We start from the raw sequence: 18743 nt of genomic DNA, 5'->3' as shown, positions 1-18743 counted from the left end.
TGTGAGCGGCCTGGAGTCACAAATGAACCTGACGGCGGGTCTTTGCAGGGTGGGAGGAAACCAGGCACAGTGGGAGCTCCCACGCTCCACAGACAGGCCTCAGCACAGGTGGGCCCGAGGCGTCAGTGCCAACCACCATAAGATCCTGGTTTCATACACAGATATTTACCTCATGGCACTGAGCCATTCATTTAATTTCCACAAACCGTGTATTACACAGCAGCATTTCACTTGTCACTTCACTTGACGCATGGTATAATTAAATTATTCAAACGTTTTTCAGCGTTTGTTTCCTTCTATGTTAGAATATTATTATATAGTTTCAGCAGGAGTAGTGCAGGAAACCTCACCACGGCTCTGCATCGTAACCACACGCAGTTTGGAGACAAAAAGCACTCGCACGTCAAACACATGTGGAAGGTGGTACCATGAGCCCTTAGCTTTATTGTAGTTTTTGCTCTTAATGTGCAGCTTAAGCCGGTACCTCACACGTGAAGTCACCATTCGTCCCAACCTCTTCACGAGTCAGAAAGTTTATTATTATAAAGATTTGATTTACTTAAATAAAATAGTCCAGAATACAACCTTTAGTATGAAGTGAAAAGTTAACTTGAGGTAAACAACAAGAATAATGAGTTGTATTCATGTGATCAAAGAGAAGATTAATTTTTCATTACATATGTTAAGATTATTGACATGCTGTTGAAACCTGAGTTGATTCAACCAAATTGTCTGGCTAACATTGATTAAGTCACTTCAAACCAATGTGGCTCAGCGGGACTCAGCGTGATGAGACCAACCTCTGAACCAACAACGAGACGTTTGAGAGCAATAATCAAACACTTTCATGCCACATAACGCTTTCATGTGTTCATACCAAATTAAATGTGGAGTTATGTGCTGATCCCGGGGGGGGGGGGGGGGGGGGGGGGGGGGCGCTGGGGCCTAATCGTAAATATCTGTTTTTAATTAGCTTATCTCAACCCCAGTGAATACTGCTCATTATTTAAGCCGTTTATCTCAGAGCCCTTTTGGCACACATTTATCAGGGCTCCCGATCATTCTGGAGGGCAGTGCAGATGATGCAAATGCAAGCTTATGTACAGTATTCATATAAACTGTAATCGTACAAAAAATACATCTAGTAAATGTAAAGTGCTAGGCACAAGGACCAGGGTATCCTGTGGATTAGTCTACACTAATACACCTCCGTTATAAATACTACCAGGCTATGTGGAATTAGTTTAAATGACACCAGATATAGGCAGAAAGTCCCTCATCACCCTTGTTTGTGTGTTATTATATAAATATTAAGACAATAGTAGTAGAACGTCTTCAGCTGTCACTGTGCCATACAGCCAGACTGCCTCTGTGACTCAGTTTCAATCCATTTCTTCTCCACTTCCACCTAGAGGAACAAATTCAGATTAGCTACACTGATAATAAAAGCAGTTTGGAGGCTCTTTCATGCTGTTGGAGGGATGACGCTGCTCACCTGACAGTGATAGCGTGTCCAACTTGTCACATGTTTCTGCGGCTGGATGTCGTTCTCGGTGCCCAGTGACTTCACCCTGGTCTGGGACACCACTGCGCCCATAATTTCACATTCCATGGTGACAAATGGGTACCAGTCATCTGGGATGTCCTGGTCTGATCCCAGCTCTAGCTTGCAGGAAAATGAATGGGGATGATTCACGGCTGCAAAAGGAGGAAACAAAGATCACTTGTAGTCACGCCAGGAAGGTAATGCTCCAAAATGCTCAACCTTAGAAACGCCTTACCCATATTCTTTGCAGGCAGTCTATCGATTCTCCACAAAATGGCCGAATACACGTTCTCATACTTGACAGTGCCGATAGACACCTGCATGACGGGCTGTGAATCTGCAGCAGCGACGGAGCCCAGACAGGCGTTTCTGTTCATCCGTGCCTTGAGGGACCTCTGCCGGAGAAGGGCCACCGTCTGCGTCACCTTGACCCAGTCGCCCGGTACCGGCACGCGAATCACTATATTCTCACAGACCCCCACGGAGGAAATGAATGTAGCCGACATGTTTAGGAAGGCCTGGAGCTCCAAATAGGCGCCTTGAACTGTAACCACAGCTTTCACAGAGAAGGGCATTTCTGTGCAACCCAACACTGTCGTCTTGTACCGCATCAGCTCCACCCGGCAGGCGTCGGGGGGTGTGAACTTAATGAGCCGGGACCTGTGGAACTCCAACTCGTTCACACATTTGTGAAAATGGCAGTCAGCTATCTCCATCCACAGTTCAGCGCCCTCCTCGGATGCGTAGCTGGAGTCGCAGCGCAGCAGCCCGAGGTCATTAAGGGCGAGAAAACAATCCTCTAGGCCGTTCAGAAAAGCCAGACAGTGAATCTGAGTGAAGGCTGTCCTCTCTATGACTTCTCCAGACTTATCCAGCTGTACCCAGATGTGATCAGTGATCTGCAATGAAAGCTCCTGCTCCTCGTAGTGCCGCCTCTGCTGATGGGGCACACACAGTTTAAAGATTTCCTCCTCCATGGAGACAACCAGATCCTCCATGTCTTCGTGCACCGTGGAGCCAAATTTGAGCAGCTGCTCCACCTCTGCCTCGTGACTAACCTCCAGCTTAGGGTGGTAGCGTTTCTTTTCTGTGTAGGAGAAATGTTCCACTTTGACCGTGAGGACTTTGCGGGGTTCACTGTAGCTTTCCAGTTTCAGATCCGACAGCCTGCATTGGGGAAGAAGCTGGAACTCCTTGTATGGCTTCTCCAGCCCTTTCTCATAGTACATCTGCAGCACACCCCCCGGCAATAAGCGGAGATAGATCGGCCCCCACTGTCGGGAGGACATGCGGTTCTTTTTTTCAGGAATCCTGAGCATGATGGGCCAACCGTCTCTTTTCTGGCTACGGAACAGACCGCGGGGAACAAACGGAGATGAACCCTCGCTTAATACCTCATTCCTACAACCTAGCTGCCTCGGGTCATCATTTTCCGTCTCGGTTTCACACCCAGTTTCTGATCGCAGGTCTTGCAGTTTGTGGCAAACAAAGGAGAAGGAGCTCTGCAGGTCAGCGCGTGGAGGTTCGCTGCCGTCTTTGGTCCGAATGAAGAAACGTGGCAGGCTGTTGTCACATTCGGAGTCTGAGGAGGAGCTGTCAACATCTGCGCTGTGTCCAGATCCATCCCAGAAGGGGTTATAGTGTCCTGAGTTCCCCTGGAATGAAGGAAAAGGGCTTGGTCCATCTGAGGTTTCATTAAAAGCCTGTGGGGCAGGTGAGGGAGTGGAGGAGGTTGATGTGCTGGACAAACTCTGGAAGAAGGTGATTTTGTCCCATGTGTTCGAGTGAAATGGGGACACACTGCCAGGACCCCCACTCACAGGAGTGCAAATAGACGAGTTACATGGCGCACAGGAACCTCCGCTAAAACTCAAGGTGCTTTGAGGCGATTCCAAGGAGCGACTGAAGCTCCAGGAAGTGTCTTTAATGGGAGGAAGCACTAATTTCAGGCCATTTGGACGCGGTACTGATGCCTTGATAATCTCTGATGACTGTAAGGGCTTCTGAGGTGGCGACAGTGGCGTGTTGTCATCTTCAAACGTGACCCAGTTCGAATGGTTGGTGGAACACATGGCTGCAGAGGTCTGATAACAGATTAAAAACAACAGTTCCTCCCTGGCTGGTTTGGCTTTCCCATCTGTAAAAGAGCACATTTGAAAAATAAGAAAATAATATAATAAGTACAGCTTTAAGACACTCCACAAGTAGCACAGCATGAGCAAATCAGTTTTCACTTAAAAGTATTACTAAGAAGAGCAAGGAGAGCTCAGGGGAACAGGAAAAAAAACACATTTCCTGAAGCTAATCCATAAAAGTTCATTGACTGACCTTGAGAACTTTATATCAGTTAACACCAACTTTGTATTTGAAACAAAAGCTGAAGTAAGCAGGCTTTGAATTGGTGACAGCAAAGTTTAAGGTTTCAAGTTAATGCATTAGGTCAAACTAACATTTACACATCCACAACAGGAAAACGTTTTTTTAAGACTATTGTGTTTGGGTTTTAAATAATTTAAATGATGGAGGGATCCAGAAAAAATTGATTCATATGTTTTGAAAGTCCGACTTTTCCTAACGTAAATCTTTTAGGTAAATGTAGTACTGTGGAAATGGGCACCTCCAAATGAGCTTATTTAATAGCAGGCAAGCTTTAAAATGCATGGGGGAGAAGTTATTACATTGCAAGTCTGCTTTAAAATGTGTCTGAGATAAGTTGGCCGGGACAGAAAAGGTCCTGCCTCATTAACCAGTGTTAAGTCAACTGTGAAAAGCACATAAAATGTGGCAGAGCAGCAGGTATCACTGGATGAATTCAAACATCACCTCTGAAAAATGACAATTTCTTCAGCCCCTGATTATCTGGAGAATATATTTCAGTGTTGGTGTTTTAAAACGATGGGGAAACCGCTGAACATACAATAAACGTATTCAGGCTAATTAGCCTGAGGTCTGAGAGTAAATATGTTGTGTTTACACAGTTCCACAGCTATTTTCCAGCTACTCTACACAATCTGTCCTTTGATGAACTGGCTGCTCGGCTCTGAATAACGTCGGGTTCAAAAGCCACTTTCAAAAGGCTGAAGCGTCACGTCCTCATAAAAAAGCAGTACGCTTCAATTACAGTCTCCGATTACAGCCAAGTCAAGGAGGGGACGTTCAGTGGCAAGTTCCTCTAAGCTATAAATAAACAGCGACGTGGGGACCCTGGGTGGTGGATGGACGGGGATTGAGTCAAATGATGGAGAACGTCTTTCTAATCAGAGGACGCTTGCAACGGCATGCGCACATTTCCACCAGTTTAACCCTCCTCTCACACTTATATAGCAGAAATGCGCCGCGCTGGTTCACAGAGAAGCAGACTTCTCAGTGGGGGAGGCAGACGGTCTCTCGGGCTCGTTTTCACTCTGCCATCGCTTCCTGGGCTCTCTCGCAGGCAGCACAGAAATGAGACACGGCTAAATCTACAGAGGACAAAAGAATACATTCCACACATTCCTCTGGGACAAGCCGCTTTGCACACAGGAAATACCGGCCTGGTATATTTGTGTGAACTAACAACAAATATTATCTTAATGTCATTATACCAAAATTTAAAATGCACCAGATTCACTGGTTCTTTATCCCTGTCAAACTTAATAAAACAGTGACAATGAAGGAGCTGGGAGATTAGCATAGGCCTATTACAGTAATTAGGTACTTTGTATGCATAGACGCTCACCCTGAGGAGTCAAATCATATTTTCACTGCCATGACCAAAATATGTAAAGTTATAGAAACAGAAAAACCCTAAAGTAATCAAGATTCTGTTATAAGTTACTATAAAGTGTGAGTCAAGTAAACCTGTAAACACTGCAACTAAGAAAGAGGCATGATCCCCAGCAGCGTGTGAGGGTCATCATTACTGATTATTACACTGTCATTACTACACTGGTTAAACCTCAACTCGGCAAAATAACATACACAACTCATAGATTATAATTCTGAAGTTGCCTTAACGTAATTATTGTGTCAGGCTCAGTCACAGCGCAGTGCTGAAAAGCATTTGTCAGCTTTGAAAGAGGCCTGTCAGCACTTCATGAGCCCAGACTCAATCATAGGGATATGAAAAACAAAAGCAAAACACAAGACCTGGATCAGTTCTTCTTTATGGTCACGACAGAAACGGTGACAAACTAAAATGGATTGAGCAGAAAACTGCTGATTTCAGAAATACACACTGAAAATTTATGTTTCCAGACAGATGCTTCCTGATGAAACAGGACAAGTTCCTGTTGGATTCTCTGCGTTCTTCCTCCACAAGCACAATTTGCACCGTAGACGTTTATAGATAACTTGCACATAAACAAATCATTTCCTGTTTAAATTATTGGGGCAGCGCTACTGTTAGGACCACAATGACTGTGTAATCTAGCGCAGAGCTGGACATGCGATGACCCATTTCCACCGGCCTCGTCTGCACAGAATGAGCTGCACCGCCTCATTAGCAGCGGCAGAAAAGGAAGTTTGGATTTAACTGCTTCCACCTCCTCACACCTCACATTAAAATGTGTTATCTTAGTTATGCCCAGGGATGAATGGGGGCTATTTGGCATTTACCTCCTCACTGGTGCGTTTGAGGTGAAGTAGTGAGTTATGTGAGGCATTTAAGGACACCGGTAAACTGGCTATTGTTGCTCGTGCCTACTTTATTAGCTTGTGGCTGCTAAACATTAGCCAACTTTAGCTTTGTGAACTACTTTGCTAACTCCGTGACTGTTTTCCACTCCTGCCGTTCTTTCACCTTTTCCCCGAACTGTTACCAGTGGCAACCACGTCACTGTGTACAAAACACACGCTGTCCCACGCTTTAAGCCACGTTAGAACGCTAGCAGCAAACCCCCGAGGACGTCCAGCAAACGTACTACGCGTAATGGCCGTGTTGTTGGCGCATTCCTCCGGCGTGGGCTCAGCGTGGGCCCGGTGCCAGGCGGGCACGCGAGCCCGTGGCGGGACACGCTGCGGGGAGTGAACGCGGCCAGCGTGCTGTCACCCACCGCAGCCGCGCCAGGCCCGCGTCCCGGACCCGGAGGCCCACGGCCGGGTCCGGTTCTGCGCCATTGTTTTGGAAGTTGTCACCGCGCGTCACCGGCGCCCCGCTCCACTTTGCGCTCGTTACGGGGGGGGGCGCAACGTGCGCCACTGACCCGCGGCCCGACTTCGCACCGAGGGCAACGTCTGCCAGAGGAGCTGCGGGTCTTTTAGCGACGCCGCGCTAAAGCTGCTGTCGGAACCGCCACCCTCCATGCAGAACGCGCGTGCACGCAAAACAGAGGGATACTCACACGCGCGCGGGCGAAGTTCGCCAACTCAGGCCATGGTCGCTGCTGTGTGATGGACGCGTCCGAACCCCCGGTGGCGGCAGGTTTCGCCTCAAAATGGCAGAGTGTAAATCCTGGGAGTTTGGAGAGAGCAGCGCTTCCTCTCCCGAGTTCACGCAGACTGTCCTCCAACGGGACGCTGCAGGAATGAACAGAGCGGCGCTGCGTTCACGACGGTGGGGAATTATCGTATCAGGCAGCAGGCGCGCACCCCCCAAAGTACAAAGGAGAAACAAACACACAGCTCTGCGCCCATTGGGTCCATAACAGTGGTATAAATAGGTACAGTTCGTATGACTTAATATAATAAGTCCGTATTTTGATATATTACTACTACTATGCTGCATTAATTATTCACTTATGAGAGTGGTAGAAAATCTGGACTAACTATTAAACATAGCATGTAACTGAAGTATAAAATGTAACCTTATATATGAAGTATCTTGTTTTCATCACTTACTCACACATTTCCAAACAGGGTGGAATATCACCTGTGTTTTTGTTTTTGTAAGAAATATGCTACAATGTATTTCCCAGCTCATATTAAATTTAAAAAAGATCTCAAAGTTTAGTTTCAATGTATAGTTTCATTATGATCAGCCAATACAAAAACTACTACTACTACTTTTAGTCGTTTCTTAATTATGTACGGAGAGTACCGTGAAAGCACCATGAATTCAACGAAAATGATCCAACATGTTTTTCCTTCCAAAACAAAGTGACGGCATCAAACATTAATCCTCCCGCTTTCGTCGTTTTAGTCTGATTTCCCAGTGGTCAGGGTGTGTTACAGGCAGTTTTTTTTTTTTAATTATAGGCAATTCGGAAAAAAACAAACCAAATCTGCAGCATAGAATCGTCATAGCCAGGCAGAGTTTAGAGGTCATTATTAACCAGGGGAATTGAAGCACGTGAAGCATTTGAATGTTGAGCAAGCTCTTTATTTTGATTCACATACTTATATGTGCTTGAACTAGTTACACTGTGAGAAAACAAGAATTTTCTGTATCAGTACACAGGGTTTTTGCAAACCTTTGTGAACAAAGGTTTACTGGCAGGTTTGAATAAACTGCTCATCGCTGCCGCTGGCCTTCACTTTCATTTACCTCATGCCACAACAAGCTACAACAGCTCTAACTACACTCACTGCCGTGATTCATGAATCGGTTTGTCTAAGCACCAGTTCCTGTAGGAGCCAACCCCCTCTGACAGTTGCCGGTAATCCGGCTGTTTAGGAGACAAAGAAAAACACACTAGCTGCAGATTCAGTTCTCCAGATTTCGTGAAAAATAAAATGTTGCAACCTTTGAATAAATGCTGTTTTGTATACATTATTTTAGAAATTATACAGTACAATTATAGCATGATTCAAATGAGGTTATATTCACATTAACCCTTTTTATCCATACATATGCAATATGAAATTATTCACACTTTTGTCATACCAGGCTTCTGAGTGCAGATCCACACTTACTTTGGTGATAACAATGACTGAAGTAACTTCACAAGGACGGACTTGGACTATTGTACGAGCTCTGACTTGTCCATCTACCCTTTTTATCCAGGTAAACACAGTTAATCCGCTTTAGGGCAGATGTCATTTATTTTTTCTACTCCCAGAAGACTGAACATTTTTCCAAGCTGAAGAATGAATTCAAGCGAATCTTTGTTAGTTGTCCAATCAGGTTTTAAAGCTCTTCCTTACAAATGCTTGAGATAAATGCATGTATTTGAAGGGTTTGTCCTTTGGAACAACTTGCACAAGTACTCCTGAATTTGATTTTAAAATATCTACGTGTAAAACCATTCTCACATAACGTAAAGTATGACAGCAGTCACACAATGAGACACCACAGCATGCGCACACACACACACGCAATCACGCCAACATTTACACTGTTCACATATTCACACAGGTAAGTAAGAATGCACAGTTTCATCAGCACTCACACTGTTCAACAGGGCTTGGTCTTTAAGTCACATCTTTATCGAGCATAAACAACTGCATCTGTTTATGGTCTGTCTCTGCTTGGGAAAAGATTTCCACTCCCACCCTGCTTTGACACCAAGGTCAGGCAAGAGCCTCTCATACAGTCAGGTTTTTTCTTTTAAACAAATGTTGGAACATGTTAGAACTGGTGCTCTGTCAAGGAAAAGTGTGAAGCTGGTTCTTCAGTGAAATATGTTCAAACCCTCATTCACCCTTATTCATCTGTGACCCCCGCTTGACAGTGGAGGCTTCAGTGGCTCGTGGCCATCCTGAGGTTTGTGCCGAGAGGCTCCATGATCTCAATCTTCTCAAGGTGCACTTTGTGATGCCAATCGGAGCCAGAGTTTCGAGGGCAACTCTAGCGACCTTTATTCTTTTTGGCATTTCCCTAAAGGAAACAAAAGACATCAGCTCCAAGTTAATCAAACTTGGGTCATGTTCATGTTTGCTAAGGCATACTGTCACAAATAGACTGCTCAGATCGCATACTGGAAAGAAAAAAAAAACATGCTGAGGCCAGTTTCTGGCTTTCAAGAGTAAATCACCAGCTTTAGAAAACCAAACGTGTTCTGTCCTGCAGCTTTCTAGCGTGCAGCCATCTGTGTGCACACACGCAGGAACACGCACAAGTCTTTATTCTTAACGACTTTCTCAGATGGTTCCAGCAGGTGCTTTTCCCATCAGATCTGCCAGCATTATAGCTGGGCTCCCAGTTCACCTTATAACTGGTAGAACCTTTAAATTCACTTCAACACCTGACATAATCCTTCATGCTTGTGGTTTTGTTACAGTTGGTGATCGTTTGAAACAGATGTGAAAGCAGGAGCTTCATTTTGTGTGTGTGTGTGTGTGTGTGTGTGTGTGTGTGTGTGTGTGTGTGTGTGTGTGTGTGTGTGTGTGTGTGTGTTACCTTAGTTCCCAGTTTGAGCGTGTCAATTTCCTCTCTCTGCTTGGTCAAAGTCTCATTCATACTGCAGAGGTGATCACTCATCATGCTGAGCTGGTCTTCGTAGCTCCTCTTAATCGTAGCTAATTCATCCTATTTCAGAGAAAACCCTGTTCAATGTGATTTGAGGGGTAATAAATGACTGTTTAGGTAGCGAACCTTCTTGAAATTACCTGCAAGTTGCTGAACTTCTGATTAGCTTCTTTGATCTCGTCACTAAGAGCCTCTCGTGATTTTTCTGCAAAAGCTAATCTCTTGGCCAAAGCTCGACACTAGAATGGGGAAAACGAAAGTGCCACGATAGGGTTAATACATGACTAGTACAATTTACATATCCGTTTTAAAAGCTGCAGTAGAGGCAGGGAAGTGTTTGAGTAACGAGTACATTTGAGGACAACGTCAAAAGGTAAATGCACAATTTGAAAAAGTGACAGCTTAATACCTGAAATGCTGACTCAAGATCAGATGTATTCCTGTTGCCACGTTACAAAATGAGGATGACTGACACGACAGTTACTCACAATACGACAGCATGTCATTTAAAAAAGTATCTGCCTTCAGATCTAACATCACCATAAGACTAAAAATAATAGGTGTCAGTTTCTTCCCACTCGGGTATAATGGAACTCAAGAAGCAAAAGGACAAAAAGAAAAGAACAGAGAAACAAGGTTAAGTTCTGGTTCAGTTCCTGTGCTCTCTGTTCTCAAGCAAATTAAAGAAGAAGACAAAAATAGTGGTGAAATGATTATAGGAAGGAACATGTGGGAACAGGGCAAATGACTATTCTGCTCAACTGTGTTTGGAGGTTTAGTGGAGGTAGTGAGATTTTTCCATAGGGTCCCTGACAACTAATGTAAGAGGTTGTGCTCTATTAAAAGGTCAGAACGTTGCTGTAAGTAGCAGTTACTGAAAAACCCTCACCTCAGAGTAGAAGTGAACAGCTTTGCTGTCTGAAATCTGGAGCTGGGTGGTGAGTTCTCCTACTCTTGCCATGTAATGTGTCTTTATCAGCTGCTCCCGGGACTCCTCATCTCCCACCTGAAAGCACAGACAAAACATTCAGCTTACATCAGTTGGAATGTATTACTTTCGACACACACAGAGCAGGTCCTCATTTACATGTAGGAATTGCTTAAGCAATTATTACTCACATGTTCAACTGTTGGCGTTGTACAAAGCATACCAACCTAGACACAACAAGGCAAAACAACATGTCAGGAATTGGTGTGATGATCAAATAGCTTTATAAATCCACCTCAAGCACAGACACTCAAACACGCCCTGGACAACTAGCCATGAAGAGACATAAACTCCAGGTTGTGACTTGTACTTGCTAGTCTTCTATTCTGCCACATCGGCAGAAGTCTGAGATTTATTAAGCATAAGTCTTTTAAGTAAGGTAAGTACAAGAAATGAATGATAATACTCCCTTTGTTGAAACAAATCAGACACCAGTGCTTGAGGCAGAAAATTTCCTTTACAGGTGAAAATGAGTGAAGTTACCAGGCTTGTGCACAACGTAGTCTCTTTCCCTGCAGCTTTCTGCTCAGTCTCTGCTTCTTCAAGGGTCTGAGCAGATATACCAGTTATGATGGCCTGAGTGCTCGGACTCCCTGCTAGTGTTGCTGCAAGCTGTGCTTCCAGGTCTGCAATGCGCTGGTTCTCCTTTTCCAGCCGCACCTTCCCAAGCTGGGCCTCCAGGAGCCAGTGTTCCTTCTCCTGCTCCAACCGAGCGATCTTCTCCTGGCTCTGCTGCACCTGCAGGTGCCAATTGGAAGAAGGGCAATTATAGTGATCTTATATGAAGGTGGCTCAGCAAAGGTTGAGAAAAGTGAAAACGCAACATTGTTTAGAAAGAAACAGTGAAGCAATACAACTAAGCAGGTTGTAATAATTCTTCAAAACATGACAGTGCAGTTTAAAAATGGGGAGTCCTAAATCACAACCATGTTTATTCTAATACGTTTATTAATGATTACATAATACAGTGACAAGACAGTGAACCATTTGAGCATTTTGACCCAAGTAACATTTCCAAAAAATGCCTGTCCCTAAGCAGAGACTGTGTTGCATCATGTTGAACCACACATTTCTCCAGTACTCTGTACTTTCATGTCCAAACTTCCTCAACATTTCTATTTTATTAGCAGCCATTGCTGTTCTCCCACTTTCCAGGACAAACAAAAACAGAACAAGGGATTTTACCATTATTATGCTGTCCACAAAACTAGAGGCTGAGTTCCTTCTTTAAATTAATGAATAAACATCAACTAAACTCGTTGATAAAAAGTGTTTTATACCTGTTGAGTCAGACCCTCTCTGCTTTCAGTAGAGCTGGTAAGTATTCGACGATTTGACAAGGCTTCCGTGTATGGAACAGACTGTGGTCTGGGCTTAAAAAAAACAAGTAAAAAGACATTTATAAAGATTTATAAAAACATAGTACATTAAGTAAATGTGTTCTTTGTAATATAATGTAAAATAATGAGAGAAGTGGTGTAATGTCATTCACACTGTCATAAGGGAACAGACAGCACATTTAGGCTACCAACCTTTTTGATAGCTTGGATATAGGCAGCTGCTTTCTTTTTGTTGGCGAGCATATTCTCTGCTTGCAGTGGGTTGATGGTTAATGTGCTGCCTCTTGGACTGTAGCCTGATGAGGTAAAGAAGTCCAAGTTGTTGCTGAAGAAAGTGGCAATCTGCAACAAACCAGTGACACCATTAAACAAAAGAAGAACAAAGGACTAATTAATGGCTACATTTTCCAATGAAGATACTAAGCATTCCATTTAACCTCAAACCAATCAGTGTTTATGGTCCAGAGATGATTCCACCACAAAGTGTCAAAGATGATAAATGTTTGAGTAATTAAGCTTTTGCCTACAGAGATGATCACTCTAAAAATACAGCTCACACCAATATGTTTTTCCACACTACAACCCACCGTAATGTGCCTGACATGGGCACACACATCTCAGCCAACGGTTCACTTAATTCAAAAAGAGCAATCATTCATCGCTTTAGTCTGGCAGGGGAGCAGCTGTACAAACTGTGAGTTGGACAGCATCTTTGAACATTTAACTGCTGCCCACCTGTGTCCTGACAATCTATGTTATAACATGAGTGGCAAATTACCAACATGATGGCTTTGCAATGAAAACCCAAAGCTTCTTAGGATTGCTAGTTTAAGCACTGCATCTAACAAGCAGCACCCACAGCTTCAACATCTGATATGTAGGCAGAAATATAAACCTGGCTTGTGCCTGCCCCCTATTGGCCTTACCTTGCCAGTGCTACTTGTCAGCGAGCCCAGAGATCCCAGCAGGCAGTCAGTAGTAGTACAGAGCTTCTGGGTGACAGTGGGGAGCTCCTGCTCTAAACTAGCCTTCTGGTTGTAATGCTTTGACATCTCTGAGCACACAGGGATGAAACACACAGTTTAACAATATAATAATATGTAAACAAACACAATTTTTGGGAGACTTGATAGAAAACCTTGAGGTTAAAGGGTTCATAATGTTGCTTGCCTTTTGTAGCATCGTGAAGACTGTGTAGGTACGCAGCCAGCTGGGTGAAGACAGCTGAGGTGCTGCTATGTGGCATGGCATCCTGCCGCACACCTGAGACACGTAAAAGAAAAGCACATTGTATCAACAGATGATGCTGTCCAGTGTTATCTGCACTAGATTTTGAGCCAAAAAGGAACCTACTGGGTAAGGCTAAAAGGTTAATGTAACTTTGCAGTTTCTCAAACACAGAGGTCATTCTCTTCATGTCCTTCTGCAGCTCCCGGTTTTTTGCACTGAGGGCAACAGTACAGAGAGGTGCCTCACACTCCTCTTCAAAGCTGGAAGTAAAAGAGGAAATACAAGTAAGTACAGCATTCTCTACTTCCTTTCTCTATCCTACACACACACACTGACCTTTTCAGCTGGTAGGGAAGAATCTTTTGCAGAAAATGAGTATATGAGGAAAAATTGTCAGCAAAACTCTTCAGTTTAGGTGTAGTTTCCTTCAATTCAAAAGCAAAAAATAGAATAAGTGACTAATTAGAATCAAAGTGCTATTTCTGCTCAAAGACTACTGACCAGTATTGTAACTGTGTCTTCTGTGATGCTTTGGTGCAACTGCAGAAAGCTTTCCTCCAGGGGGCGCACATAAGCTGCATTCTCATGAAGATACTGTGAGAACTTGGGTGGGAAGAAGTTATGCTTTTTAGATTCTACAAGAAATACCTCACAAGTTCCTAAATGCTATAGGACCACATCTTTTGTAGGCTGTATGTATTTGTTGTGTACAGTTTGCTGACCTTCTGATTAAGAGGAGAAATGAGCTCAATAGAGGAGTCCAGTGGGTAAATATGTACTCTCTGCTCTGTGTAGGAGTGGAAATTTAAGAGAGCAGCCACAAGGTCCTGAAGGAAGCTCAGAGCCTGTCCTGACACATCCCGGGCTTTGACCTACATCCAAAGTAAGAACATTATACATTTAGTCATAGAAAAACAACACGTTATACATTCACTAACACAGGAGGTCTGTTATTCTGCTTACCTGATGCCTTCGATTGTGGGCTGGTACATTTAAACTGTTGTAATCAATTATTTCTGCAGGAAGACATAGCAGGGCAGTTAAACCAGAGCACAACCCCTTTCTCTGTACTGATCTGTATTGCCCCAACAAGCATGGCTTAAATGCTTTAGCCTTCCACCTCCCTGCGTGCAATATTACAGTTTGGTGTAGCATTACAGTATTTACTCCTGGGCAGAATGCTGTTATGGTATCAGTGACACAGACATAAATGTTCTCAGAGATCGCTTCTCTGTGGCCCATCCTTGTTGCCCATGTGGCTTAGTGCCAGATACTCACTGGTGTCATTGAATGGAACTTTCTCCTGGATAACACTGCTGCTTTGTTTCACCTGTCTGTTCAGCTCTGCCTGACACCGCTTCAGTTGCTGCTGACTGTTAAGAGCACACAAAAACTAAATGTAAATGTAATATCTGTGATGTTATAATGTTATGAAGCAACAGATACTTGTCAAACTTATTTTAATACAGGAAACACACAAATGGTTTAGATAAAATGTATGTTTCTTAGTTGAACACCAAAAAAACACCACAAATATTAATTAAGTGTGGAACATATGCAAAAAGGTTAGAGTATAAGCAAATAAATCCAGCTTTAATGTAAAATTAATGAAAAAAGATCTACCACTCTTCTGTTCGCAGTCTGCACTCTTTTGCTTCCCTGTCCAGACTCTGTGTTTTTACCTATGAGGAAAAACCACAATTTTTTCAACTTCATTAAAACATAGGGTTAGGGTTAACCGTAACCCTAACCCTAAGACACATCATGTACGTGGCCCTCCAAACCTATTTGAACTCACCTCCAAACGAGCCTTATCATTCTGAAGCCGTTCAATGGTTTCCATGTATTTTGTGGTGAGCCCATCCACTACAGCCTGATGCTGCTCAGAGTCCCTCTGCAGCTCCTCTAGCCGCAACCTTAGCTCGGACTCTCGCTTCTTGTGCTGCTCATCAGCTTCATAGAACTAATGAGCATACAGTGAAAAACTTTGTATGAGATAATCTTTAAATCAGAAAAAGGTGCAAAACAACACGGCAGCTTACCTGAATGTGAAGTCGTTCATTTTCTTCTATCTTTTTTCGCAAGTCTTCATTAAAAACACTTTGGGTCTGTAGGCCATGTTGTGAGGGGGAATCACCTTTATTCTGTGAAAATAAAAATAAAAATCAGAGAGAATGTTACTCATAAGCTTCATTCTTTCTAAGTATTAGTATAAATTATAATCATTATTGGAGGTAGGTAAATTCATAGTCATACATCTTTGCTATCCTTACTTTTATGAGCACAATTATTTGGCATTCGAGCAAACATTGTGACAAGTCCCCTGCATTTCCCTACCTTCCCCTTTTTGCCCTTGGCTTCACTTGCAGCTAGTTCCTCTTGCAGCAACTCGACCCGCTTGGCAAGCTGTTGGTTTCGAAAGGTGAGGCTGTCCATCTCCTGTTCCTGCTTCCTAAGGCTCTGGTCCCTCTGCTTCAGCTGATCCTGATTAGGAAGAAATTGGTATAATGGCACAAAGCACATGACAGGCACAAGTTAAAAACTAGGTGTTGAACTATCATGAAAATCAACCCGTATAAAACATTTTCCATAGCTCTCTTCATGACTAGTTAGTTTAAATTTCATATGTCAGTACCTTAAGCGAGGCAGAGTTGGCCTGTTCATCCACAACTCCCTTCTTCAGTACCTGATTTTGGGCACGGAGCTACGAACACAAAAATATTGGTACAAAGAACAAATTCAATTTCTCAAATAAGAATAACAGTGTGCATGTAACCACATTTGCTTTTATTTAGATCATCTCTGGCACACAGTATGCATGCGTATAGTTGCTGTTTTAGAAAATGTAAAACTGAAGGCATAGCGTAAACTTGTGATTTAACTACAACATTTATGAGGCACAATGTGAGCACACATGACAGTTACATAGTCAGCAGTTCCTGAGTGTTGCTCTGGAAACAAGGCACACTCCCTGTGCGGTCAGCTGACATAAATGTAGGCTATAGTATCACTGGGTGTCTACTGGCAAAGTAAAATGTTAAAATACAGCTGGCCACACTTCGACATCAATGCGTCACCAGAGGCTGATCTGAATCATATACATACAAATTTGATATGCTCTTATTTTCAAGTAAGAAATCTAGAAGCTCATTACAGTAAACCATCACAACATCCCAGGACTAAAAACAAAATCCGTGACTTGAGCATGCCTAAATACGAATTATAAACGACTATTATCATCAAGAAAATATGAAAGCCTATTAGCAAAGTTAGATATCAAAGCAAAGTGAACAACCCACTGACAACTTTCTCAAATCTCCCCCATGCGTCAGATAATCCGTTATTAACTTCAGACTGTCCGTAATTAACAAGCATAGCGCTGGTGGAGTTCGTTTTACCTTGGAGTACTCCTGTGCTAGTTTGGTGTATTTGGTTTGCAGGTCTGTAACGTTAGCCATCGTCGTAGGAAACGTCCCTTCAACGCGCTGATGCTAAATAACGTTATCCTAGCTAGCTTCGCCGCTAACCAGCTGGTGGTTGTCGGGCGCAGAACACGCTCTTCACAGTTGAACGGTGGCCGTTGCCGCGACGGACACGGTGAGCTTTAACCTGGCTCAACTCGGGTCGCTTAGCTCACCGTAAGCAACGCTACTTCAGGACGGTTTGTTCCGTTACTCGGTAAAACTAACCGCTGAAACATTTTTAAAGAGTGACGGTCATAAGAACCACTGATAGAACTTGGTGATGGTCATCTGATCTACGCTGCACTGTAAAGGCGGATGTAATTCCAACTTTACAGCATTTTAAAAATTACGTTAGAAATACGATTAGAGATAAAGTCTATTAACCAGCTAACAGCTAACTAGCTAATGTAGCAAAACAAATCCGACACGGAAGAGCACATATAGGTCAGCGTCTTCTGACAGCGGCCGGGTATCCACCAGCGTCTGAAAATCGTATGAAAGAGAGACTGTAGTCACTACTTGGCTAGTAAAAGAGCCCGACAGTCCATTCATAGGCAATAACTGTCATTTTCCAACGCGTAAATTCTTCCTCGCTTGACAGCCGAACAGACAGAAGCGGGGTCAAAGTTCACAAGGAGACGAGCAGCAAGCCGGTGTGAGTAGGGCGCCCCCTGGCGTCTGACGGACCCCTAAAAACATCACTTCACCTGAGAGCAAATACTGCAGTTACTTAGTAATTGGTATAGTTTTTGAATGTGTGCTTATATGCATTCATATTCATTGTATTTTCAAGTAGTGAATTACTTTGTAATTTAATGACAGTGATGATTTAATAACATAACAATTAATAATATTATTAAAAAAGGAAAGTTGCTAGCATCACATATACCTATAATGTTTATACATTACATTATTTTCTATTCATGCTTGTAAACTTTTTATACTTAAAACAATGGCTTATACACTTGTATATTACAGAAATTGTAACATTAGTATAATTTGATATTAGTACAACGCCAAATAATGTATACAATATATAATGCAAAAAAACATCTTTCCCAATTACTCTTAATGCAATTTATGATTGCCTTTATGCTGCAAAAGATTATTATTATTATTATTATTATTATTATTATTATTATTATTATTATTATTATTATTATTATTATTATTATTATTATTATTATCTCTGAGCTTGAGTGTCATTAGGGTTGCATTAACAAATGAGGTCAGAAATTGCAAGAAGGTAGCACCATAAAGGATATTCTGTGTGAGTCTGAGACTCTAACACGCACATGACCTCATTTGGACTAGAAGTGAAATGCCACATTGCTAATGCAACCATCACTGCGCAAATCCTACATGATTATTTTCACCTAATCCATAATAATCTCTTTATTTCCACCAGAGTATTACTTTTACTTTAAAGAAGTCTGAATGTGTATTTTGGGTTGTATCAGCTGTTACATTTTTAATATTCACAGAAAGGCTTTGCTTCAGTGTTTTGTACCAAAGAAGAACAGTTCTGCTAGTGCTGTCTCACTGTCGCTGATCTTTAATGCATACAGGCAAAAAACGCAAACTCTCTCACACGCACACCACAGCCAGTGGCTCCAGCATTGTCTGGTTGCCTGGCAACTGTCGGCGTGGCGTGGTTGCTAGGGCCGTGTGGGAGGGGGGGAGGTGATGCTGCTCTGATTTCCAGCTGAATTGAGGCAGTCAGTAGGGAGAAGCCCCCCTCTTCCAGTCGACACACAGGACTCTATTGAACAATAGAGCTGCGCCAATGGCCCTGAGGCTACTCAGACAAGCCCTTGTTCAGGGTCACACTGTGTTCATCCCACAGTCC

At 43.1% G+C, this 18743-nt stretch overlaps 2 protein-coding genes across 2 annotated transcripts; both read right to left on the bottom strand.

Moving 5' to 3' along the window:
* Window positions 1-414: 414 nt before the first annotated feature.
* LOC114870536 (stonin-1) lies at window positions 415-7061 on the bottom strand. The gene is made up of 4 exons (XM_029175337.3): window positions 6868-7061; window positions 1782-3683; window positions 1496-1698; window positions 415-1408 (listed from the first exon to the last, which is right to left on the bottom strand). Exons 2-4 carry the CDS (start codon window positions 3616-3618, stop codon window positions 1343-1345), a joined length of 2106 nt encoding a protein of 701 aa, XP_029031170.1. The 5' UTR covers window positions 3619-3683; window positions 6868-7061; the 3' UTR covers window positions 415-1342.
* A 767-nt stretch (window positions 7062-7828) lies between these two features.
* ppp1r21 (protein phosphatase 1, regulatory subunit 21) lies at window positions 7829-17526 on the bottom strand. Its single transcript, XM_029175333.3, has 22 exons — window positions 16829-17526; window positions 16066-16134; window positions 15768-15914; window positions 15473-15574; window positions 15229-15393; window positions 15054-15112; window positions 14709-14803; window positions 14394-14446; window positions 14153-14302; window positions 13932-14033; window positions 13767-13855; window positions 13554-13690; window positions 13371-13463; window positions 13127-13254; window positions 12393-12542; window positions 12141-12233; window positions 11344-11598; window positions 10992-11027; window positions 10762-10878; window positions 10013-10111; window positions 9804-9932; window positions 7829-9281 (listed from the first exon to the last, which is right to left on the bottom strand). Exons 1-22 carry the CDS (start codon window positions 16886-16888, stop codon window positions 9252-9254), a joined length of 2358 nt encoding a protein of 785 aa, XP_029031166.1. The 5' UTR covers window positions 16889-17526; the 3' UTR covers window positions 7829-9251.
* Between the last annotated feature and the right edge of the window lie 1217 nt (window positions 17527-18743).

Source organism: Betta splendens, chromosome 15 (assembly GCF_900634795.4).
Source record: "Betta splendens chromosome 15, fBetSpl5.4, whole genome shotgun sequence".
NCBI lineage: Eukaryota > Metazoa > Chordata > Actinopteri > Anabantiformes > Osphronemidae > Betta > Betta splendens.
Note: the sequence above shows the minus strand (reverse complement) of the source record. Positions and strands in the feature narration are given on the sequence as shown.